The sequence below is a fragment of the Vigna radiata genome, chromosome 6 (genome assembly GCF_000741045.1).
Source record: "Vigna radiata var. radiata cultivar VC1973A chromosome 6, Vradiata_ver6, whole genome shotgun sequence".
In the NCBI taxonomy this organism is placed as follows: Eukaryota; Viridiplantae; Streptophyta; class Magnoliopsida; order Fabales; family Fabaceae; genus Vigna; species Vigna radiata.
Window position 1 is genome coordinate 15,413,539 of NC_028356.1, and position 25,745 is coordinate 15,439,283.

The following is a 25,745-nucleotide window of genomic DNA, read 5'->3' on the forward strand; positions in this document are numbered from 1 at the left end:
ACAACTTCCACAGATATGGGTCATCCCAAACATAATACTTAGCATCACTCTTAATTTTAGCAATCTGAGCACGTGATGCTAAGGGAGGAAAAACAGAAGCAACCAAATAATTCACAATGTGTGCAAACCAAGGAGTAGGGTGAGAAGAAGAAATCATTAANAAACTNTCATCANNAAANTCATCNTGGATGGGCAACACATGAGCCTGATCCTCAGCTCTCTCAATCCTACTGAGTTGGTCTGCAACCAAGTTCTGTGCTCCACTCCGGTCTTTAATCTGCAAGTCAAACTCCTGGAGTAGTAGCATCCACCTAATCAATCTAGGCTTTGACTCAGCCTTTTTCAACAGAAACTTCAGAGCTGCATGGTCAGTATACACAATAACAAGAGATCCAAGCAAATACGACCTAAACTTATCAAGGGCAAAAACAATTGCCAACAACTCTTTCTCAGTCGTAGTGTAGTTTGCTTGGGCAGCATCCAAAGTTCGTGAGGCGTAGTAGATCACTCTAGGCAGCTTGTCAATCTTTTGTGTCAGGACAGCTCCCAAGGCATAATTTGAGAACAAGGTTTGTTTTTATGCATCTTTTCAAAACTTTTTCCAGACTGTCTAAACACGCATCAAAAGAGGATCCATAAACAGTGAAATCGTCCATAAACACCTCTATGCAACTCTCAAGAAAGTCGCTGAAAATGCTAAGCATGCACCGCTGGAAGGTACCAGGGGCGTTTCATAGGCCAAAGGGCATCCTCCTATAGGCAAATGTGCCAAAGGGGCAGGTGAATGTGGTCTTTTCTTGGTCCTCAAGAGCAATATTTATTTGGAAATAACCAGAAAAACCATCAAGAAAGCAGTAGTGAGATTTACCTGNCAGGNGCTCCANCATCTGATCAATGAATGGNANGGGGAAATGATCTTTCCTGGTCGCTTGATTCAGCCTCCTAGAGTCAATGCAGACTCTCCAGCTGTTCTGCACTCTCGTGGGAATCAGCTCATCCCTCTCATTTTTCACAACCGTGAGGCCAGTCTTCTTGGGCACAACATGTATGGGGCTCACCCACTGACTATCTGATATGGGGTAGATGATCTCAGCTTGCAAAAGCTTCGTCACCTCCTTCTTGATAACGTCCATAATCACTGGGTTTTGCCTTCTCTACGGCTTTCTCACTGGCTTTGCCCCATCCTCCAACAGAATTTTATGCATGCATGTGGATGGGCTAATACCAGGGATGTCCGCCAAACTCCAACCTATGGCTTTCTTATGCGCCCTCAACACTCCAAGCAACCTCTCCTCTTGAACAGAATCAAGGGAGGTGGAAATGATCACCGGTTTCCTCTCATCATCCTCCAAGTACACGTACTTGAGGTTTTCTGGGAGTTGTTTCAGCTCAAGAGTGGGTTCCTGCAAGTTAGATTCAAGTGTACTTCCTGCAACGTGGTTAATGCATTCTGACTCTAAAGAATGAACAGGTAAAGGCAGAAAACCCATCTCATCACAGTCCAGATCAATATCCATCACAGGTATATCAACAACATCATCAATATCATTCAAATCATCTAAAACACGCATATCATCAATACCCTGGACATCACAGTTCTCATCCAAATCAACATCCAATTCAACATCATATTCAAGTCCTGATTCTAACTCAGATACTATGCATGAATGTACAGAAGATAGAAAAGAATGTTTCTTCTCATGCATAGAACGAAAATCATCAACAACAAACTCATCAACAATGTCATCTAATGTATCAATTCTCAACACAGAATGGTCCTCAGCTGGAAATTTCATGGCATCAAGGATATTAAAATGCACAATAATATCAGCAAATTCCATAGACAATGTCCCAGCATACACATCAATCTTGGTACGGGCAGTTTTCAAAAATGGCCTGCCTAGGATAATGGGGGCGGATCCATGAGAGAAACCGCCATCCATCTCCAAAACATAGAAATCAGCAGGAAATATCAATTCACCTACCCTAACCAAGACATCCTCTATGTAACCTGTCGGGTGGGTAACACTCCTGTTGGCCAACTGAATGACCACACCCGTGGTTTGCAAAGGACCAAGAGACAAAGATTTATAAATAAACAATGGCATGACATTTATAGATGCACCCAGATCCAGCATAGCATTTTCAAACATACTATTACTAATCACACAAGGAATGCAAAACATACCTGGGTCCTTGCACTTTTCAGGAATGTGCGGGACCGACTTACCAATAAGAGCTGATACATTCCTTCCCATGTTGATCCATTCATTGCCCTTCATCTTCCTCTTGTGTGTGCACAACTCCTTCAGAAATTTGGCATACTTGGGTATCTGCTTGATGGCATCGAGTAGAGGTATGTTCACCTCTACTTTCCTGAAGGTCTCCAGAATTTCCCTATCCACCTCTTCAGTCTTCTTGCTAGGAAGTGCCCGTGAAGGGAATGGAAGAGGGATAGGTCGGTCAACTAAAGGAGAAGGTGCGGCAGCGGTGGTGGTGGAAGAAGGAGAAGATCCACCTGAAGAAGAACCACCGGCTGGAGAAGAAGATCCACCCACCTCAAATGCCATGCGTGGACCGTCATGGTCGTCCTCTCTAGGACAAGTGGCAGGCACGGGTGTAAGTGTAGAATCGGGCTCTGGAGGCACAACAGTCTGCTTCCCTGATCTGAGGGTAATGGCACTTACATTCCTCGGATTCTGCACAGTCTGGGATGGTAACTTATCAGAATTCTGAGACTGCGCCTGGTTCATCTGAGTAGCCATCTGACCCATCTGGTTAGTGAGACTTTGTATAAAAGCTCTAGTCTCCTGCTGAAATTGCATGTTATCTTTCTGAAACTGTAGGTTTTGCATAGTCATCTGTCTCACTAACTCTTCCAATGAAGGCTTAGAAGAAGTTGAAGGTTGGGCAGCTGGTTGGGCAGATGCCTCTTGCTGCCTGTTGTTGTATATATTAGTGGCAGTTGATTATGTGAGCAAGTGGGTGGAGGCACTAGCATGTCCCAAAAATGACGCCAACATAGTCATAAGATTTTTGAAGAGACAAATTTTCTCCAGATTTGGAACAGCCAGAGTGCTCATCAGTGATAGAGGATCTCACTTTTGCAACCACCAGCTTGCGAAAGTACTGAAGCATTATGGTGTGAAACACAAGGTGGCCACACCTTATCATCCTCAAACAAAAGGGCAAGCTGAAGTTTCCAACAGGGAGATCAAAAGAATTCTTGAGAAGACTGTCACAACTTCAAGAAAAGATTGGTCTCAAAGGTTAGATGATGCCCTTTGGGCATACAGAACTGCAATGAAAACAACCATTGGATTGTCCCCTTTCCAAATGGTCTATGGAAAAGCTTGTCACTTGCCCGTAGAGATGGGGCACAGAGCATTATGGGCATTAAAATTCTTAAAGTTTGATCCTGGAGACACTGCAGAAAAGAGAAGAAGGCAGATCATTGAGCTAGAGATGAGGTTGCACGCTTATGAGTCCTCTAAAAATTACAAGGACAAGGTGAAATACTACCATGACAAGAAGTTGATCAAAAGAGTCTTTGTGTCAGGATAGCAGGTGTTGTTGTTAAACTCTAGACTTAAAATTTTTCTAGGAAAGTTGAAGTCCAAGTGGTCAGGTCCATTCCAAGTCAAAAAAACTCTCCCCGATGGAGCAGTTGAGTTAACAGACCCAGGCTCTGAAGACCCACAAAGAAGTTGGATAGTCAATGGACAACGCCTGAAGCACTACTTGGGTGGTGAGGTAGAGTGCTTCTCCACAGGCATGTAGCTGACGGATGTGACATGAGCTTATTGTGTCAAGCTAGTGACGTTAAAGAAGCGCTTGTTGGGAGGCAACCTAGTGCTCTGAACCTTTACTTTTAATTTTTAATTTTTAGTTTTAGTTTGAATGTGTGTTTTATTTTATTTTAATTTTTATGTGCTCTGCTTGCATGAATTAAACTGCTTTGATTCAACTATGCTCTGTTTTGTATGACAAGTCTGCTTTCTGAAAATTTTGGTGTTTGATTGAAGTTAAGATGATGCATGATAATAAGGCAGGTGCTTGAGATAAAGTTTGATTGAGATATTGAGCAGGTTGTTTTTTTGAATATGAGAACTTGTGAGTTCACCTGTGTGAGTTTTGAGCTTCAGAGTTGTTTTTAAATAATTGTTGTTTCTCTGAAAACATGAATGATTTTGCCCAAATTTTCTATGATTGAACTACTTGCCTACAGGTTTCATAGGATCAAGGCCATCTTTTGTTATCCCTTGTTCTTTTGGCCTTCAGAATATTTGTTGTCCACTGAAAAGAGAATAAATTTTTCTAACCTTTGAACCTTGAGCCTACCATGTTTTGAAAAACCTTTTTGAAAATTTTTACCTTGAGTTAAGGTGAGAAAATTTGATGAGGTATTGACAAATGTTCAAGTTTGGGGTACCAGGACACAAACCACCTCTCTAGGCAGTGAGCAATCAAAATGAAAAGCAGAAAAAGGCAAAAGAAAAGAAAAGTGAGAAAAGAAAGATTCAAAGAAGAAAAAGAAAGAGTTCACTACAAGGGAAGGTTGGGAAAAAGATAAGAGGGTTGTTCTTAAAAGAAGAATTCACAAATGTCTCTCTTAAGTCAAGGAACTTTGCTGACCAGAAAAACCAATTTCCTTCTTAGCCCAGCCAAGTTACAAGCCATGAAAAGCCCTTGTGATGACAACCTGTTTGTGAGTATGTTTGATTATGGGTAAATGAAAGGCAAAATTAATTTGTGTAACATTGTAACAATTGAGGGAAACACCACACCATACACCTGTGAGTGGAGTGAGACACTTTTGAATGCTTGACTGATATATTTTTGAGTGCTTGAGTGAAACACTTTCTCCAGTGAGGAATAGTTCTCTGAATTTTTTATTGCATCTCTGCTTGGTTGATTGATCACTCTTAAGAATAGTACCTGTTAAATGCATTGAAACATCTGCACATTTTGACTGAGATCTTATGTTGTACTTGATGAAAGAAATTTCTTGTCTTGAAAAGTTTTTTGAAAAGGGTTGAGTCATTGTAGTGATGGTTCTGAAAAGCTGAGTTGCATTCTGTTTGCTTGAGGACAAGCAAAGTTCTAAGTTTGGGGTTGTGATAACGGTTTAAAACACTGTTATTTGCTATATGATTTTGATACTAAAAGCACCCGTTTTGACTTAGAAACTTGCTTGAACTCATATGTTTTTAGTAAATTGTGTGAGTAAGAGAGTTGAGGTTGATTTTAATTGTTTTCTAACAAATTCCCCTTGTTTTAACAGAGATTGAAGTAATAAAGGAAGAAGAAGTGAAAAGCCATGAAGTTGGAGCTCAAAAGGGGTCAAAAAGGTACCAAGAAGGGAGAAAACCCGAAGCTCAGGCGAGCACCAGGCGACAGGAGCGCAAAATTTGCGAGAGGAAATCATCGCTCGTTGCTCGGGCAACGGACCTGGCGCCCAATCGTTTCTATTAAATTTCAAACAGGAACTAAGTTTCACTCACTGATTTCATACTAATGCATGTCAATTATAATAACACAACTAAACTTAATCACATGCATATACTAATAATCTGCAATCACATGTATATACTAACAATTTGCAAAGACATGCATACCTAAACGTCAATATGAAATCATACAAAAAAAAACAAAAATGCAAATTCAAAGTGCCAACATCATACACAAAAGCCAATAATATCCCTACAAATTAAGTTCTGAAGAAACAACCTAACCTTTTTAGGGATTATATATAACCAAATGAGATAGATGTCGTAGTGCACGCCCAAATATAGGTAAGAAAAGCAGTCCAAAAGCAGTCCAAAACGCAACCCAACAAGACGTTTGAAACTGCAATAAAACGCAATGAAATGAAATTATGATCAGTTCAAATGAAAGCTTTTTCATCAAAGACTAATTCAATCGGAGCAAAACTAATTTTAAACGATCAAAAACACAGAAAACGAACCTCTAATGGCGCGGCAGAGGAAAGCTCTCGACGAAGAAGACGATGAATAGTGAAAACTGCTCGTGGGTTCGCATTCTGAAGTTTATGTCACTCTAGACGTCGGTTACCTATCGCGACAAACGTCTATAAGGTTATAGACGTCGGTGCTCTCACTAATTGGACGTCTATATGATTTAAATATTAATATTGGCACGAATTATAGACATCAGGTATGTGCACAACTGACGTCTATTTGGACATGGTCGTCGGTTGCATGGTAACCGACGTCTAGGTTGTAGCATAATCATTACAGTTTCACCTAACTGTCAAGTTATAGACGTCCGTTAGGGGAGGGGGGCGACGTCTATGTCTCAGACCATTAATGACACTCAACTACCTGTCAGGTTATAGACATCAGTGTGATCGAACCGACGTCTACGTCGCGACTGCTCACCACCTCTGAGACCTTTAGGCGTCGGTGGTTGTCATGTTGACGTCAATTTGTCGACTATTCACCTTACCTGCCAGACCTTTAGACGTCTCTTTTTAGGGGCACCGACGTCTATTGTTCTTCACGCATCGGGTAGAGCATGTCCCGACGTCTAGTTGCCCTACTTAATTACGAAAATGCCATCGATCATCGTTTTACATCAGTGGACCAAATAACCGACATCTATGTGGTGACGTTAAACAACGTTTTTCCACTAATGTCAGTCAAAAGCTACTTATACAATAACAAATAATACTATCTATAATACATTTTTAATTTCCAGATCATAGGATTCGTAATATTCACACAATTTGTGATTTAAACAAATATAACATAACATACTTCTAAATGATCATATTTATATATTTTATTCTTAAATAATATAATTTAAAAAGTAACTGGAGTCAACAAGGAAAGGATGGTATCACATTTAAGTTTAATTAAAACTTAAGTTATTGGTGTATTTGTATATTTCTAAATAAACCTATAACTTTTTTTGTTTATTAAGTTTAAAATTTTTTTTAATTAATTTATTATAAATTATTTTTTTAATTAAATAACGTGATTATTATTCTGTTTTATTATTTTTTGTGTGTTAAGAAATACTAAACTTTTTAATTAATATAAAACATATTATAGTTTATTAAAGAAATAAAAAATATTTATTATTTTATATTAATTATAAAACATCAATTTTTTTTATATAAAAAAGTTGACAAACAAATTGACTTAACAAAATAACATTCAATTAACAAAGAAAATCAAATTAAAATAATTTAATAGATAAATATAAATTTTTGAGTAATCAATAATTAAAATTTTTAATTAAAAATATTAAAATTTATAAAAATTCTTGAAATTAATTTAGTCTGTCTGTCGTTTATCCACAACTCCAACATGATTCGTGTCAGTGGTGTGCATTTACTAATTATAGGAAGACAGGAAGAAATATTGATCTAAGGGATACTTAAAAAAAAATGAAGAATGGTAACCCAAACCAAAGTGGCCCAATCTGGTGGATGTTCCTCGCATACAGCAATGCTGCATCTACCACCGCATTCATTTGTGACTTAAAGTCTTCAATCATCAATTCGACCAAGGCTCCCAAAAAGTTATCCCAACCAAAAGTCCATTCAGATATCGGAATCTAAGATCCACCAAACCTTGTTTAGCCAGAATCTAAAATTTTCCGAAACCTAATTCTCCCAATTCTAGTATAATCCGAATCTCCATCTCTTTCTTCTTTCTCCAGTTTGTTTCAGTTTTCGGCGATGGAAGCTGTTCCGGATCAAGACATTAGTATATGCACTCACTGGTAAAACTCTTTATGTCAAATTTGATTTTTGTTTAATTGCTTTATGTCGAAGTTGTAATAATAAATAAAATCGTGGAAAATTGGGATTATTTGTTTGGTAAATGGAAGCATTGACTTTTTTTTTTTTTATGCATGATGTTTGTTTCTTTATATTAATGATGTGGTTGCAGTGATCGGGCTGTCCCTGTTGCAAATATTGACTTGCATTATGCTCATTGCTCTCGGAAACTTGAAAAATGCAAAATCTGTGGTGATATGGTTCCTAGAAAAAACGTGGAGGATCATTATTCAAACACACATGCACCGGTATGTGAAGTTCTCTGTTATTTGCTTTTTGTTTTCCCAGGTTCAGTTGTGTGGAATGTACAGAAAATTCGTCTTACTGGGAATCATTTTGTGTAATTGGAAGACAATAATTTTGGTAGATGGTCATAGGATTCTTGACTGCCTAATACCGATAGTTCAAGGCAAACCAAATTGTGAAGACATATGCTGAACTTAGGTCCTGACCTCTACATGCTGGGTTCTTAGCATTGACAAGAGTGGAAAATTGCATTGCTTTTATTTAAAAAACTGTCAATCTGATTTAGTTTATTTTGTTTGTGCATTTAGCATAGATGCAAACACATGCAGTGTTTTATAATCTTGTGGGAGAATATAATATGAAGTGAGGTTCTTGGGTTTTAAAACACCGCAATATATGCACGGGCACCAAAAGTTCTTGCAAGCTTCAGGAAGAAACAATTAGAACCCAAAACGGGTTCTAAGCAAAAGCTGAGAAAAACAGAAATAAAAGAAAATACTAATGTTTATTGAATTACTAACGATAAATCAATGAATCAAAGGAGGTGATATTTTTCATGGGTTTCCCCTTTCTTGAATACTGTAACAGAGCAAATGCTTAGTTCCCAAATCTAACTGATCTGAATGCCTTTCCTTCTACAAGGCTTTTCCAACTATAACAACTTACTAATTCTATAACCAGGCTCTCTAATTCTATAACTTCCTAAATTCTATTAGGAGGACATTACAAGCAGAGAAGAGGCTAAGAACCGTGATAGTTTATTGACTAAGAAACATTCACTACAACACCTCTAGAAGTCCTCTTACCAGAACAAGCAGATGAAATAATGTACTTTGTTGGCTGGAAAACTTGAAATCTGGGAGGGCATGCTAAGAAGATTTAAGAGAGGGATGTCTAATGGGTATTTTGAATACTTCATCACCCATCCTAAAGTTGAATTGGACTTAACAATACTGGTCAATTAAAATTTAATTCATAAACACTTGCCTGGAAAGATGGACCTCTGGATATACGATAATTTGTTTGGATGCAGTTGGTCAAGTGAAGGTCTCATCAATGGGGATATAAAAAATTATTCTTAAACTATATTTATTCCTGGTTTTTTTATTCTCCCCTTATTTCATAGAATATAACTTCATTCTCTCCTATTTGAGGTTTCATGTAAAGAAGATGAAAAATTTGCGGTAGTATGCAAATGTATTTTACCAGTTGATTTTATCATGGTTATTATATGATACATGGTCGTGGATGCTTAAATCTATATTTTCTGTAAATCTTATTTTGTATGAGCCTTCAATGAAAGAACCCATCATATCTTTAAAGGAAGAAAAATGGAAGAATAATAAAATCTGGAATACTGGTTCACTGGATGTGTTAGGGCTAACATCATCCTTATAAACAATGAAATAGTTGTGTACCAATACTTGCATTTTCTACTTTCAACTGATACTAATGCGCTTGGATACTGCATTGATTCATATGAGGGAAGTATCTAAGCCTCTAAGGAAAAGCTGAGAATCTAAACTGTATAACACGAGACATAGAAACACACATAAGATAGAAACATGGAATGATTGTCTATCAATGAACTAGAAACGAAAGTTGTATGTTATTGTTAGGAAACAAGGTATGAAATCCTAACTCTCTTCCTCTCCCACTCTCAAGTAGTAAGAATAGCAAGAACAAATGAATCAAGAAACGAATAGTATTTACACCAGAACCAAGAATACACGAATCGTCAGGAGCTTAACCTCCTTACACCAGGTACATAGACCGGTCTGCACAAGTCAAAAGTCTCTAACTAACTCACTTCACAAAAAGAGAGGTCTTTATATAGACCCTCTGCCCGCCCCCTCACTTAACTGTTAGACAGTTAAGTGGTTTTTCTTGTCTTACGCCTCTCATAAACTCTCCACATCCTAACATCACTCCCCCCATGAAGATTAACCTTGTCCCCAAGGTTGAAATCGGGGAACTGCTCCTGCATCACTATCCTGTCTTCCCAAGTTGCCCCATCAGTTCCTCCACCGTGCCACCCGACCAGAACCTGCTCCCGATGGTCTCCTCCTTGTTGTTGGACCCTTCTATCAATCACACGGGTCGGCCAACAAGTTGGTTCACTCATTTGCAAATCTTCTGGAAGCTCTTTTTCCACTTGCTTTGTTCCAATGGCCGGTTTCAACTGCGATACGTGGAAAACAGGGTGAATTCTTGCGCCCTCAGGTAGCTGCAGTTTAAACGCCACCTCTCCTATTTTTTGGATCACTTTGAACGGTCCATAGTACCTAGCTGACAACTTTGGATGTAACTGTCCAGGCATGGAACTTTGTCTGTGTGGCCGTATCTTCAGGAACACCCAATCTTCTTTTATCGTCACCAATCTCCTTTTTCGATTTGCTTGTTTTACCATCATCTCTTGCGCCCTCGACAAGTGGAACTTAAGTTGTCTCAATGCCTCATCGCGTGTCTGCAGCTCCTGCTCCACCGCTTCTACCAATGTTTCTCCCGGAATGAATCTAGACAGCGTAGGCGGTGCTCTCCCATAAACAACCTCAAATGGTGTGCATTTAGAAGCCCCCTGATAACTGGTATTATACCAGTATTCTGCCCAAGGAAGAATCACGTTCCAACTTCTGGGCTGCTCCGAACAGAAACATCTTAAGTAACCTTCTAACACATGATTCAAGACCTCAGTCTGACCATCGGTCTCTGGATGGTACACCGTGCTCATTTGGAGATGAGTCCCCTGCATTTTGAACAGCTCTCTCCAAAACGTGCTAAGGAACAGGGGATCACGATCACTCACTATGGTTTTGGGTACCCCGTGCAACTTCACGATTTCCCGTACAAACGCCTCAGCCACCATTCTTGCGGTATACGGATGTTTAAGAGGAATGAAGTGGCCATATTTGCTTAAACGATCCACCACTACGAGTATAGCGTCACACCCTCTGGATTTTGGAAGTCTGACAATGAAATCCATGCTAATGTCTTCCCAAATGGCATGTGGGATCGACAACGGCTGCAGTAGACCTTGCGGAGAAGCAACAAGGTATTTGTGTTGCTGACATATCACGCACTGAGCTACGTAATCTGTCACCGTCTTCATCATCCCAACCCAATACAGCGACTGCGCTATTCTTCGGTACGTGCGATAGACCCCGGAATGCCCTCCGGTTGGGGTCGTATGGAACTCCGCCAATAGCTTCGGTACCCACTCAGACTTCGCCGATATAACCAAGCGCCCCTTATAATGCAACCGCCCGTTCTCCATTGTATATGAAGGGTGCCTGTTCGGGTCTTTCGTGATCTCGTCTATGATTTTTCGTAGATCGTCATCTTCCTCTACCTCTTTGATCACCTCCTGGAAATCCCTCCAATATGGCCTCACCATCGCTCCTAGTTCGACCTCCATTGTCGGCTCTCCCTCATCCTCCAAACCCCCTGGTTCTCTTCGGGACAGCGCGTCCGCTGCGCGGTTGGTGACCCCTGTTTTGTATGCTATCTCAAAATTGTAGCCAAGAAGCTTGGCTATCCAGTGCTGCTGAGCCTGCGTCGTTATTCGTTGCTCCAACAAAAAACGTAAGCTTGTTTGGTCCAAGTGCACGACGAACTTCTGTCCTAGCAAATACGGACGCCAATGTTGTATCGCCTTCACTACTGCCATGAGCTCTTTCTCGTAGATGGATTTGCCCAGGGTACTGTCGGACAGGGCTTTGCTGAAGTAGGCGATGGGTTTTCGTCCTTGAGTAAGTACTGCTCCGATCCCCACTCCCGACGCATCGCACTCGACATGGAAGGTCTGATTGAAATCCGGTAACGCCAGCACCGGCGCCGTGGTCACTGCCTCCTTCAATTTCAACATCGCTGCTCGTGCAGCCTCGGTCCATATGAAACTCCCCTTCTTTAACAGTTCTGTAAGTGGTCTCGCGATTTTCCCATAGTCCCGTACAAACCTTCGATAGTATCCCGTCAATCCCAAAAAGCCCCTTAACGCCTTCAGCGTCTTGGGTTCGGACCAATCCTTGACCGCCTCTACTTTCTCACCGTCCATCTTGACCCCCTCCTTCGAGATAACATGCCCTAGATATCGGATTGATGTCTTTCCGAATTCACTTTTCTTCTCGTTGGCCACCCATTGCTCCTGTTGTAATCGGCTTAACACCATGTCAACCTGCTGCAAATGCTCTTCCCAGGTTGCGCTGTAAATCAGGATATCGTAAAAAAAAACGAGTACGAACTTTCGTAAGTATGGCCGGAACAGTTCATTCATTGCGTGTTGGAAAGTGGCGGGAGCATTGGTGAGGCCAAACGGCATCACCAAGAACTCATAGTGGCCCAAGTGAGTCTGGAACGCTTCTTGTGCACGTCTTCTTCACCCATTCGAATCTGGTGGTAGCCGGCCTTCAGATCCACCTTCGAAAAATATCTCGCCCCCCTGAGTTCGTCCAAAAGCTCCTCGATCACCGGTATAGGGAACTTGTTGGGAATGGTTGCTCTGTTGAGAGCTCGGTAATCTATACAAAATCTCCAACTTCCGTCTTTCTTCTTCACGAGTATCACGGGACTGGAGTATGGACTTGTACTGGGATGAATGATTCCTGCATGTAGCATCTCCGCCACTTGTCTTTCAATTTCCTCTTTCATGACATGTGGATAGCGGTAAGGTCGGACATTAACCGGGTTCTCGCCTTTTTTTAAAGTTATCTGGTGCCTTTCTCTTTTATTAGGTGGCAGCCCCTGGGGTTCCTTAAATACCCCTCCATATTGTTTTAATACTCTGCCCATCTCTTCTTTTTGGCACTGCGTTATCTCCTCCGGTTCCTTGGTTTCTCCCTCCAGTCCTCCTCTCTCCAAGCTCCAGACTAGAGCTCCCGCGTCTATTCCACGGAGTTTCAACATACTCTCCGGGTCGACCACCCTCTTCTCCAACGTCGGATCTCCTCTGACGACCACTTCCTTGCCTCCATGCTTAAATGACATAGTAGATTTTCCCCAGTCGAGCGTTATCTCCCCCAACTTCGCCAGCCACTCGACCCCAAGGATCATGTCGACACCCCCCAGCTCAAATAAGTAAAATCTTTCTTCTATCTCAACTCCCCCTTGCCGACCATCACTCTCGGACAACATCCCCTGGTGCGCTTCTTTTGGCCGTCTCCCAGACTTACCAGGTAAGGTAAAGTATCTTCTTGTTCGAGTTTGAGCTCCTCTACGAGCTTCCTGCTGATGAAGTTGTGGCTCGCGCCACTGTCCACCAATATCAACACACCCTTCTCTCCGACTCTCCCCCGCAATTTCAACGTTTTGGGTTGCGTCAATCCTCCCGCCGAGAACGCCGAGAGCTCCATGCATGGAGGTTCCTCCCCCTCTGTTGCCCCCTCTTCTTCTTCTTCTTCGTCTTCCGCTAAGAGGACCACCCGTATACTCTTCTCGGGACACTGGTGCCCTGGGCTGAAAGGGCCCCCACACCTATAACATCTCCTCTCTTCTCTGCGTTTCAAGAACTCTGGGTAGGGTAAATTTCTCGACATCCTTCCCCTGTTCTCACTACCTCCGTAATTTCCTCCTCTCGCCGGAACGTTTCCCGTCGTTGCATCCCGTCTTACTGACCCGACACTTTCAGTGGGTACGACTCTTCCCGAATTACCTCTCGGCGTCTCTGTCTTGACCACCGCCGCTCCCCCGCTTGTCGTCCGCCCCCAAGAAGAGGGGTTTTTGACCGCAGTCCACCCTATCAGTCCTAGGCCATGAAGGGCCTCCTCCACATCTCGTGCTATCTTCATCGCCGACATCAAGTCGCGGGGGTCATGGGGTCTCATCTGACACCGCAACTCCTCGCGTAACCCCGCTATGAAATAACCTAGCAATTGGTTATCGGAAAATTCCTGGGTCTGCCCCGCCAGTGCTTCGAATTCCTTCACATACTCCTCCACGGTGGTCGTCTGCTTGATTGCCGCCAGTCTTTCATAAATTCCCCCACGGTGGCGACTCTCGAAACGGATCAGCAGTGCTTCTTTCAACCCCTCCCAGGTTCGATCACTCGCCTTGTCTTTCCAGAACTTGAACCAGTAAGCAGCGCTGCCTTCCATGCTAATATGGGCTAATTCGATTTTCTCCGCTTCCGCTACTCTCTGTATCTCAAAGAACTTCTCCACCCTGTTAATCCAATACAGAGGATCCGATCCTTCAAAGATGGGTAACTCCACCCTTCGTCTCCAACTTGGTGTGTTCTCCATTCGTTCCCCTCCGTCTTTTCTTTCGGCATCCTCGCGTGCGGGACTTCCTTGATGATTGACCGACGCCTGACTCCCACCGGGACTTTCCTCTCCTCGTTTATTGAGTGCCCCCATCATTCGTAGCAGTTCTTGAATATCTTTGCGCATCGCAATCGATTCTTGCCGATTCGCCACATTTTCCGCCTTCAATCCCTCCACCGCCAACTCAAGGTGTTCCATCTTTCCTTCGATCGCTTTCACTTTCCCCTCCATCGTCAACGCTTTCCTCCGATCAGATCCGGCAGGTCAGACCACTTTGTTAGGAAACAAGGTATGAAATCCTAACTCTCTTCCTCTCCCACTCTCAAGTAGTAAGAATAGCAAGAACAAATGAATCAAGAAACGAATAGTATTTACACCAGAACCAAGAATACACGAATCGTCAGGAGCTTAACCTCCTTACACCAGGTACATAGACCGGTCTGCACAAGTCAAAAGTCTCTAACTAACTCACTTCACAAAAAGAGAGGTCTTTATATAGACCCTCTGCCCGCCCCCTCACTTAACTGTTNGACAGTTAAGTGGTTTTTCTTGTCTTACGCCTCTCATAAACTCTCCACATCCTAACAGTTATCCTCTTTATCTTTTGAATATTTTAAAAACAGTTGTATTGAAAATCAAATATGTATTTTATGTAATACATGTATCATATAGGTGCATCATAACTGGCTATATGTGTACCACCTCCTTGGAACCCAGCCTCCTTGGCAAACTGTAATAGTCTTAAAATCAGATTTAAAATCCACCTTTGTTTTGGTTCTAAACTAAGAGAGTTTGGCGCAGGTTCCTTGTTCATTATGCAGTGAGACAATGGAGCGTGATATTTTGGATATCCATAAAGGTGAAGAATGCCCTCAAAGGATTGTCACTTGTGAGTTCTGTGAGTTTCCATTGCCAGCAATTGATCTGGCTGAGCATCAGGTAGTGTTTATAAAGAATTTTCAAGCTGACATCTTATATACTTTTGCTCTAATATCAGTTTGATATTTGTACCTTTCAGGAAGTATGTGGGAATCGAACAGAACTTTGTCACATATGTAACAAATATGTTAGACTTCGTGAAAGATTCAGCCATGAGGCTCGGTGCAATGGCATTATCCAAGATACTTCTGTGGGCTCTTCAAGGTAGGAAATTACAGCATTTTTGTAAAAAATCTCTAAATATTTTATAATTTTGTTCACAATTTCTCAGTTGTAGGATTATAGGTTATTTTTCATAGACCAAAATCCAGCAATCTCATTATAGTGTGCATATTTTTTCTTTTCACTATGCATATATATGTCTACACTTTTTTTCCATTTTTTACTTGCTATAATCCGTTCTGAGGGTTAAGGAATGATTGTGTATCCCTATTTTCTTCTACTTGTGTCTAATTTTGGGCCACACGTGCAAGTATTAAGTGCATGAGTGCACTGTTTGGCAGGACCCTGTTATTAGTAAAGTTAATGCTTGTGTAGCTGTTTCATTTCAAGCTTCAACTTACACTACAGGTTTGGTTGCTTCATGTAGCAGGCATAAATCCAGTTTCGAGTCTTCATTCAACATGTTAAGCTGTAAGGAGTATTGGTCCTTGAAATGGTACCAGCAGCTCTATGATCAAATGGTTATGAATTTTTTCCTTGCCAACCCATTCATAATCAAGTTGAACTTTAGATCTAGGTGGAGTGGGCATTATTCATGTATAAAAGCCCAATGGAATCTTGCATGAATGAGTGTATTAGATATAAAACCAATATTGAACCTCCGACCCAATAGTTTAAGCTTAGTTAAGTTGGTCCAAAACATTTCATATAGCTAGAAATGGAGCCTCCTATCTTTGGATAGGAATTCTATACTTTCAAGAAAATTCAAATACATTGAATTAGAATTGTTCATTTCAAATTGTTTAGTTTTTCAAATGTCTTATTTGGATAAGACAATTCACAATTATTATTTTTTTTTCTTGAATAGAGTATTCCAATTACAGCTAAATACAAAAATTACCACCGAATAACACTAGTAACACTGATTGAAAAAAAAAAATCCCTATAGACATTGATATAAATTAGCCACTACAAGCTCCAAAAGAAAACTATGTTTGACTACCCCTGAAAAACAACTCCATCGACATCGGTCAAGAAAACCTTGACAAACATCAATTGAAAAGTAGCTCTCTCGTGAAAATACTTTTAACAATGTCAATCAAAAAGTAAACTCTATCAAGTCTACTAAAAAACTCTAACTTACATCAACCAAAAAATAGTTTCATCGATGTCAATAAAAAACCCCAGCTAACATTATCTGCTGAGAAATAGATTTATCTATTTTTGTCTAGATAACCTTAATTTTAATGTTGGTTGAAAAATAACCTGGACGTACTTTTTATGGACGTAGTTTTTATCAACATTGGTCAAAAAACAACCCTGACTAACGTTAACTAAAAATAATCCAAGGTGATGCCCCAACCAAAAGATTCATGTTTGACCTCATTCGAAAAACATTGTTGATGTTGTCAAAGAAAACACTATCGGGAATTGAGAAATATCATCGAACTATATCAACACAATAAAAAAAACCCTTGGTGATGGCAACTGAAAAATAAATGCAGTCGACTTTAACACGAGGGAAACTTCCTCAACATCCGTCTTCAAAACGATGTCATGCTGACAATGCTTTAACTGAGCCAACACGACCTCAGCTAAATCTGCTTGAAGCTACCCTGAACAAGGCTTATACGAAGGAGGAATATAAAGAGAAGAGACATAAATTTAGTAGAAGAGAGTATAAACAATTTAAAATTCTTACTTTTAAGGTAATATTTGAAATTTTCTATTTTTTAAATATTCAAATTATTCTCATAAATTCCTAAAATTTCAATTTATTTTACTATGTTTTCTCTGAACAAAATATTGTCATAAAATATTTCTAATTCAATAAAAATGAATTACTCCCTAAAAATTCTCCACCCAAATATACTATAATGTTAATTCTTCTTTTCTATATTTATATTGCTGCTGAAGAATTATCGTGTTGCAACTGTTAAATTGTTGATAGGAATAATTATGTTTACAAGCTTTCATAGTGCATGTTGGTTCATGACACTGCAAAATAGTTCTTGTGAGATTTTAGGCTGAAAACAATCAAGTTCCAATGCATATTCTGCCATGAACCATCCGTCTGAGCAATGTCATCAGATTCAATGTCATGCATCCTATCATACTTCCTTCCATGTCATGCCATCACTCCCATTTTGTTCACTGGCCTCTTCTCGTCCTGTTCTAGGTGTTGGAATTTTGACTTAGCCCTGTGGAAGTACTTGGTCCTTGGTGCTCATGTTAATAATCGTTTTTATATTCAGCATCTCTCTCAATCTACTTGTTATCCAACAGCTTTCCCCGTTTTGGTTATTGGTATAATGCAGTCACATCATGAACTTTGCATTGAGCCTGTCACGTGTGATCTATCTGAAACGTAAAAGAGGGTCTTATCTCTTTTGCTTTCCTTGGCATTCCCATCATAAGATACATAGCTGTTATAGCTATGCTGTCCGGAAGTTTACCATCGTTAACCCATTTTCCCTTATAATGCATTAAATTTTAGCACAAGGTAAGGTGGTCCTATACGTTGTCCATGCTATTAGCTAAAGAAATCATTCTCGTGCTTTTGGCAAACAGTTAAAGCTTTTCTGGAGAGCTGGTTCATGAAAAGTACAATGCCCTTGTTTCTTTTACTCGCTGGCACCAGAAAACTATTTAGCCAGGATTTTATGTTAAATAATTTCACTGTTTCCATTATTCCTTCGGCCACTTTACTAAGGAGGGGGCTTTTAGTTGTAAGCCTGAGCTACATGATGGTAGAATCTGAAGAAATTCTCTTCCTCAATTTTCATTGCATATAAGCAGGAATTATCATCATTTCACTATTAATATTTTTTAGTAAAAACTATGTTTTGCTGCTGTAGTAACTAAATTATTTTAGACTACTTCGAAAGGGGCACTTTGTGCTTCTATATTTTCTAAAAATATAAAAAAAAAATGATAATGGTGGTTACATAATAAATAGTTGGTGGTTTGTGATGTGTTGTGCTATTGGAAGATATGAATGATTTAGAAAATGCAAATAAGATTTAGGGAGGAAAATAATAGTGGTAGTTATAGTGGTAAAATTAGATATACAAAATGTGTTTACCAAAAGAGCATATCCCCTTTATAAATGTAGCTACAGATGAGTGCTAAGATGTATATTTACAGAGTTTAAGTATGTTCTTGGTCCCTAATAAAAACTCTCAACTTTTTTTTCATAATGAATTTTTTATTTTGCTTTTGCTGCAAAAATATTTATTTAAAGCACTTTAAACAAAATCTGGTTATTTATAGAAACTAAACATATTTAAATTATTCATAGGATGTAGCAAAAATCCATCATTTAGGGGTTGTGATGTAATAACACACTGTTCTAACACGGTCCCCAGTAAAAGTAGATGAAATATTCTATTATTGGGATAAAGTAGGTAGCATAAAAACATATTTGAGTCATTTAAATGTCAATTACTAGAGAGTAGCAAAGACCCGTCATTTAGTAGTTGTGATATAATATCACACTGTTATAACCGTCCACATTCCCTTGTAAAAGTAGATATCATTGTGTTGAATATGAGCTTATACCGATTTAATGTATCATACAGTAATTTAATGCTATTAATTACCGTGACATACTGCACGAAGTTATGAGCAAGTAATTATCAATTTATCATCTGTTTGCATGATATTCTATTTCTCTCGTAATTTTACGTCTGAGACATCGACATTTGAAGTTGATTTCGTCATTTTAATAAAGGTTTCAACAAGTGCTTGTGTTGTAGTTGAATTTCTTATGTAAGAATCATGATACGGCACCCTCTGTGGATATCGTTGTTGTATGATTTATTTCTATCATTTTTCATTCTTCACAAGGTGTCTCCTGCTTACAATTAATGCATTTCTTTTGTCTTATGTGAAGGAATGTGAGGGAAACCGAGGGAGATCCAGCTGCTGCTAGAAGAAGGCCGCAGAATGACTTCTCAACTAAACGCCTTCTTTTCACAATAGCCATCACTGGTATTGCTGTGATACTGGGATCTTTTTTTCTACAGAGGAAGGCAGAGCCCAGTGATGTGCATTAGCGACGAAACCAAAACCTTTTAGGATCCTGCCTTTTCTGTACAATTCATTCCCCTGCATCAGAAGCCGTCGAGAACACATCGGCATTGTCATTATAGAAAATATATGTAGTTTACATGCTTCATTTGTTGAAAATATTTCAGTATTTCAGGAGATTTTCTGTTCCTTTTTATTCATTCTGATGGTAATTTCTAGAAATGGAACGCTCTGCTAAGAATTCTGTTGAAGAATCTTGACCATGTGTTCTTTTTTACCACAATGTTAAAGCATGTGTCAAAGGCCATTTGTACCAAATATTTTTATTTAAAATCAAAATCAAAATTAGAAAGTTAATAAAATAAATATCAAAACTGTTTCAAAAGATAATGTTATAAAATTGCTGTCACATGCTAGAGTGGGTGTGACTATTGGGACAGCCTGGACTATATATCACAGTGCAAAATTGGGAGTTCCAATGTAAAAGCTGTTATACTTAAACTTTCCCATATAAAAAAAAAAAAAAAGATAGTGCGAAATTAGGTGCCGCAATGAACAATTTCCCAAGACATCGTCAACAATATTCATATAATATTAGGAATGTTACAAAAGACAAGGGAATACTACAAATTTTGCAACTAACACGTGTTCCTTATGTATCACACAAATTTCGAAGACAGGAACTTCTCTTTACTACAGAATCTGGAGACATAAAACATGTATAGTCTGATGTTTGTTGAGGGTTTTACGTAGATAAATAAGAAATCCTAAACGTACACGGTTACCTTTGAGTAAAAGCATATATATGACCATGAAATCGAACAAGTAAATAATAGACAGAAAATATGCTTGCCCTTTAGTTGAAGCAAAACCTGGCCAAAGACTCTTCTGAAGAAACTCAAGAACTCGAATATCAGATAAATACTCGGCACCAGAACTACATTTGCAAGTGGCGAAGATCATCACCATGGCATCACCAGCAGTGAAGCTTTACGTGGAAGACGATCAAGTGAGACATTGTTTTCCTACTTTTATGATCGATTAAGGCATTGCATAACAGATCAATGTTATGAGATTATTGCAGGTGGTTATGGACAATGGCATAGTGCAAGTGTATTTATCCAACCCTGGCGGATTTGTTACCAGAATTCAATATAGTGGCATTGATAATCTGCTTGAAACTCGTAACAAAAGTGGAGATAGAGGGTATGATTTGATGAGTGTGCTTCACAATTTTTCCCCATTGTTATGATTATTTGAGATAATGAATTCATAGGTACTGGGACGTTGTTTGGAGTGTAGCTGGAAGTACTGGGACCACTGGGACATTTGAACGGTACATGGATATAATTTTCGTTTAAAGAATTATCATGTTTATTTGTTGCATCATACCAAGTCTTGTGTAGCCTCTCAGAGTATAATTTTTTGAGATATTCTATTCTTGTTGTGTACCCTATTAGAATATTAGTATAATTTTTGGTATTGGAGATATTGTCTATTTTAAAATTTAAAATATTTTACGGTTTATTTTTAGAAAGTTATTTTGAAGAATTGTAAAAAAAAATATATATATTTAAATTATTTTTATTTGAACTTTTAAATAAGATTATTGAATACCAAATTAAATACAATAATAGAGTCGATGATAAAGATAAACAACAAAAAATATTTTAAATTTATTATTTTAAAATTTCATTTTAAAAATAGTCTTAATAATTTATATGAATTCAACTGTCTTTATTATTAAATTGGATTTATATCTTATTGTCCATAATTTATTTGTCATTATTATTAAATTTGTCCCATGAATCCCTTCCAAACACACAGTAGTGGGATGTAATGAATCTAAGTTGCATGTTAAATGTTCTATTAACCTGATGAATATTCCATCCAATGATTGGTTAGTAAAAAGAAAAGGAGTTGAGAGAAAAGGATAATGATATTTAGACAACATTTTTTTGACAACATTTGAACATTGATTACGTGTCAATCTGTGATTGGTCAAAAATTACTCCACAATAATGTTTATGATTATTATTATTGATTGTGAAATAATTTTTGACCAATCACAGATTGACACGTAATCAATGTTCAAATGTTATCAAAAAATGTTGTCTAAATATCATTGTCCGAGAGAAAATCAATGTTTTCTTTTGTTGGTGAAAACTTATATTTAAAAAATGTTATTTAAATAAAGATTAATTATAAATATTTTAAATGCCTTTCATAAATTAAAATTATACTGTGTTAGAGATATTCCATGTGTAAATAACAATGATGAAGGTGGTTTTCAATTAATGGTGTGCAGGATTGTGGGAACTAGTTTTAGTGTGATAGTGGAAAATGAGAAAGAGGTTGAAATCTCATTTACAAGTAAGTGGGATCCATCTCTCAAGGGAGAGAAAGCGCCTCTTAATATTGATAAGAGGCAAGTTACATATATAACAATGAAATCAATCAATTAATTAATTAATTAATTAATAGTAATTAATAATTGAAAAAATCACATCTACACAAAATTTTTGTGCAGGTATGTGATGCTTTCCAATTCCTCGGGATTTTACTCCTACAGCATCTTTGAACACTTACAGGAGTGGCCTGCTTTCAACATACCTCAAATAAGGACTGTTTACAAACTTAGTAAAGATAAGTAAGGGTTAATTAACCTTAATTATGACTAATCTCATACTTAATCTTGTTTGTAAATTAATTATTATGTTGGTGTGAAAATGAGAAATTATATTTTTACAGGTTTCATTACATGGTGGTGTCTGATAATAGACAAAGATTTATGCCTCTCCCTGACGACAGATTGCCAGGAAGAGGAGAAGAACTTGTTCCACCAGAAGCAGTTTTGCTTGTTAACCCTTTCGAGCCAGAGTTTAAGGGAGAGGTAAATTTCAATTAAAAAATAATAATACTTTATTATTTCTCTTTGTCATTATTCAAATAAAATAAAATAAAAACTCTAAATTTAAATGTTTAAATTTTCCTGATATATTTTATGTTAGAGATTAGGTCTTGTTCACTTGAGTGGATTTGAGAAAGACTAATTGAGTGGATTTGAGAAGATTTGAAGACAGTTTTTTTTATTATTTATTTGAACGAATTTGGAAATAAATGTGGATTTGAAAATAAAATTTGTAAAAATTAAAGTAGAATTTAATTTATATAACAAATTAAAAAATGACACAAATGCAATACTTTAAAATTACTAACATTATTTATTTATTTACTCAGGGACCCTTTACGAAAGAATATAATAGCTCAAAGTTGAAAATACCCTTAATCTATAACACTATATATGGTTAATGAAATTTATTATTTGTTGATTTAAGGTGGATGACAAGTACCAATACTCAAGTGAGAACAAAGATCTTATGGTTCATGGATGGATAAGTTCTCAATCTCAAACCGACCCATTTGTAGGGTTTTGGGTAATCATACCAAGCAATGAGTTTCGATCAGGTGGCCCAGTAAAACAGAACCTTACTTCTCACGTCGGCCCAATAAGCCTAGCTGTAAGTTCCTTTGTTTTCAACTCAACTATACTGCATTTCTTCTTGCACTTCCATAATTTCAATCTTTACAACATTTTTTTTTAATCTTGTATAGTTTGGAATACAAAATTATATTTTGAGTTGTGCCATTAAAAAAACAACTTTTTTTTTAAATTACATGACTTGAAATACAAAACAAATAAATAATTTTAGATTGTTTAATTTGAAATATAAATATATTTTAAATTATATAATCTAAAATATAATTTTTGTATTTTAGATTTTCAAAATACAAAAGATTTCTAGATTGTGTATTCTGAAATATAATTTTATATTTCATATTTCATATTTTAAAATATAAAATAAAAATTATATATGTATATTTTGAAATATAAAATGTATAATCCAAAATATAAAAATTTAGAATTTATAGAGGTGCAAGTACAGATCATCCAATTATAAATTTCTTCATTTAATTACCATATTGTGATTTTTTTTTTCAAACTTTTATGCATGTTATAACCATGTTGATAACAAACAACATTGTTTTGTCAAAATTAGTTATAGCACATCACTATTTTTAGATAACACACTAACACTAGATTACAGATTTAACATAAAATTGATGGTAAACTATGTGGAAAGAAAATGCAGGCTATGTAAGCATGAACTTATTAATGAGGGCTATGTTTATAAGAAATATTTTGTTAGATGTATTGATATTGATGTGCTGAGTGAAAAATAAACATGTAACATTGTTTGATGTTTGTGTCAGATGTTTCTGAGTGCTCATTATGCAGGAGAAGATATAGTTCTGAAACTGCAACCAAAGGAGCCATGGAAGAAAGTTTTTGGGCCAACTTTTGTTTATCTTAACACTTTATTAGATGGTGATGACCCCAAAGTGCTATGGGAAGATGCTAAAGATAAGGTCTTTTCACTCTCATCATCAACTTGTTAAACTTCTCAATAATTACTTACTATTACAATGTGAGACTTTTCTAACAAATATTTCGTAGAACTTTATAAAATCTATAAGAAAATTCATTTGTTTCGAAAAAACTTCATGAAATATGAAAAAAATCTAAATGAATTAACACTGAACGATTTGACCGAAAATGGGTTTTAGACTAAGGCAGAAGTTCAAAGTTGGCCCTATGATTTTCCAGCCTCCGAAGATTTTCAGAAGTCTACCCAACGAGGCAGTGTCTGTGGCACATTACTAGTCCAAGACAGGTAAAAAACAGTTATGAATTAAATTAACATTGTCAATACTATGAAAATTTAGGAACAATATGAAACTTTTTGCAAAAAAGCCAAAGATTAAAGTGAGTTACTAATGTGTTTCCTATGACAAATTTTGTTAGGTTTTTGAGTGATGAATACATTGTAGCAGAAGGCGCTTATATAGGAGTGGCAGCACCGGGAGAAGCTGGATCATGGCAAAGAGAATGCAAGGTTTAAGCAAACGATGGATGCATATGCTTCTTTAATGACCCAAAATTTGACTTCTGTTTTCTTTTTCTCTTAGTCAAATAATCAAACACTTTCAATGCCCTTTTGTTTGGTCAGGGATACCAATTTTGGAGCAAAGCAAACGAGAAAGGATACTTCTCAATAAAGAATATACGCAGTGGGGATTACAATCTCTACGCATGGGTTCCAGGTTTCATTGGAGAGTATTGGAGTAATGTTCTCCTTACCATAACACCAGGTTCTGTTCTCTGTTAAGTGGATATTGAATCAATATAATAAAGTATTAAACAATCATATCGAAAACCCATTTTCATCATCTAAACGCAAAAGCAAAACATCAATCTCTCATTTCTTTCATTTGTCATTGTGTTTAAGCTTAGGAGGAGAACTCCTTCCTACTCCTATTGATGTATTGTTGGGTTTTTTGAACCTTCAACATATACTGTTTCTTTTGAAACTTCCAAATATATTGTTCGAAAGCTAAAAATCTGAGGAATAATCCAAATTCGAGAATGCCACACCATCAATGTTCATATCCTTAATTTAATGTACATCATAATTTGAGAATAAACAAGTATTCACTTTACAGAGATAATGATTTGTGAAAGTGTATGAAAAATGGAATATGCAGGTTGTGAAATTGATGTTGGTGAGATTGTTTTTGAGGCTCCAAGAGATGGCCCAACATTATGGGAGATAGGCATTCCAGATCGTTCTGCTGCTGAATTCTATGTTCCTGATCCCAATCCCAACTACATCAATAAGCTTTACGTTCATCATCCAGACAAGTCAGCTCCTATTCACACAAATAAATAACAACTTATTCAACATTTTCAGCTTTCTGCTCCCACCAATCATTCTTAAATTTGGTTCACTCTTCACAGGTATAGGCAATATGGGTTGTGGGAAAGGTATGCAGAATTATACCCAAATGAAGATTTAATTTACACTGTGGGTGTAAGTGATTATACAAAAGATTGGTTCTTTGCACAGGTCACCAGGTATGTTAGTGTGCTAAAACTACTACTTCTTTTAAGACGACAAATCAATGTATAAAAACTTTTGAGATGAAACTCCAGCCGAGAACATTGTCTTTATAAACACTTATCTCAGCCATTAAATCTTATATTGGTTAAAAAAATACAGAAAGAAAGAAGATGGCAGTTACCAAGGAACTACATGGCAAATTAAGTTCAACCTCGATGACACAGAGGCTAGTAAAATCTACAAACTGCGGTTGGCACTTGCAAGTGCAAATGTGTCAGAATTACAGGTTCAAAACCTCATAAAAAACCTATATATATATATATATATATATATATA

The 25,745-nt window shown here is 37.6% G+C and overlaps 3 protein-coding genes across 6 annotated transcripts in view; 2 read left to right on the forward strand and 1 right to left on the reverse strand.

The window, feature by feature from the left end:
• Positions 1-7,471: 7,471 nt before the first annotated feature.
• LOC106765333 (XIAP-associated factor 1) lies at positions 7,472-19,668 on the forward strand. 3 transcript variants are annotated; one of them, XM_014649914.2, is made up of 6 exons: positions 7,472-7,752; positions 7,923-8,058; positions 15,115-15,252; positions 15,332-15,456; positions 15,842-15,910; positions 19,310-19,668. In XM_014649914.2, exons 1-6 carry the CDS (start codon positions 7,709-7,711, stop codon positions 19,470-19,472), a joined length of 675 nt encoding a protein of 224 aa, XP_014505400.1. In that variant the 5' UTR covers positions 7,472-7,708; the 3' UTR covers positions 19,473-19,668. The 3 variants fall into 3 exon arrangements, with proteins under 3 accessions (XP_014505400.1, XP_014505401.1, XP_014505402.1); XM_014649915.2 differs by having other exon boundaries at positions 7,473-7,752; positions 15,845-15,910; XM_014649916.2 differs by lacking the exon at positions 15,842-15,910 and having other exon boundaries at positions 7,481-7,752.
• Positions 19,669-19,840: 172 nt separating this feature from the next.
• Positions 19,841-25,745, forward strand: part of LOC106763824 (probable rhamnogalacturonate lyase C) — a 6,358-nt gene continuing 453 nt past the window's right edge. The window contains exons 1-14 of the mRNA XM_014647980.2: positions 19,841-20,455; positions 20,531-20,652; positions 20,723-20,782; positions 21,755-21,874; positions 21,977-22,096; positions 22,198-22,339; positions 22,785-22,967; positions 23,722-23,877; positions 24,076-24,182; positions 24,314-24,404; positions 24,519-24,660; positions 25,054-25,210; positions 25,307-25,423; positions 25,569-25,695. Of these exons, the coding sequence (XP_014503466.1) occupies positions 20,414-20,455; positions 20,531-20,652; positions 20,723-20,782; positions 21,755-21,874; positions 21,977-22,096; positions 22,198-22,339; positions 22,785-22,967; positions 23,722-23,877; positions 24,076-24,182; positions 24,314-24,404; positions 24,519-24,660; positions 25,054-25,210; positions 25,307-25,423; positions 25,569-25,695 (1,686 nt within the window). The 5' untranslated portion in view covers positions 19,841-20,413. The remainder of the gene's footprint in view (positions 20,456-20,530; positions 20,653-20,722; positions 20,783-21,754; positions 21,875-21,976; positions 22,097-22,197; positions 22,340-22,784; positions 22,968-23,721; positions 23,878-24,075; positions 24,183-24,313; positions 24,405-24,518; positions 24,661-25,053; positions 25,211-25,306; positions 25,424-25,568; positions 25,696-25,745) is intronic.
• Positions 24,754-25,745, reverse strand: part of LOC106763132 — a 2,894-nt gene continuing 1,902 nt past the window's right edge. For both annotated transcript variants that reach the window (XM_022782138.1, XM_014647327.2), the window contains exon 3: positions 24,754-25,218. In XM_022782138.1, the coding sequence (XP_022637859.1) occupies positions 25,212-25,218 (7 nt within the window). In that variant the 3' untranslated portion in view covers positions 24,754-25,211. The remainder of the gene's footprint in view (positions 25,219-25,745) is intronic.

Coding starts and splice junctions, on each gene's coding strand:
- LOC106765333 (XM_014649914.2), top strand. CDS start 7,709: ATGGAAGCTGTTCCGGATCAAGACATTAGTATATGCACTCACTG. Junction 8,059..15,114: donor ATTCAAACACACATGCACCG/GTATGTGAAGTT, acceptor AGTTTGGCGCAG/GTTCCTTGTTCATTATGCAG. Junction 15,253..15,331: donor TTGATCTGGCTGAGCATCAG/GTAGTGTTTATA, acceptor TGTACCTTTCAG/GAAGTATGTGGGAATCGAAC.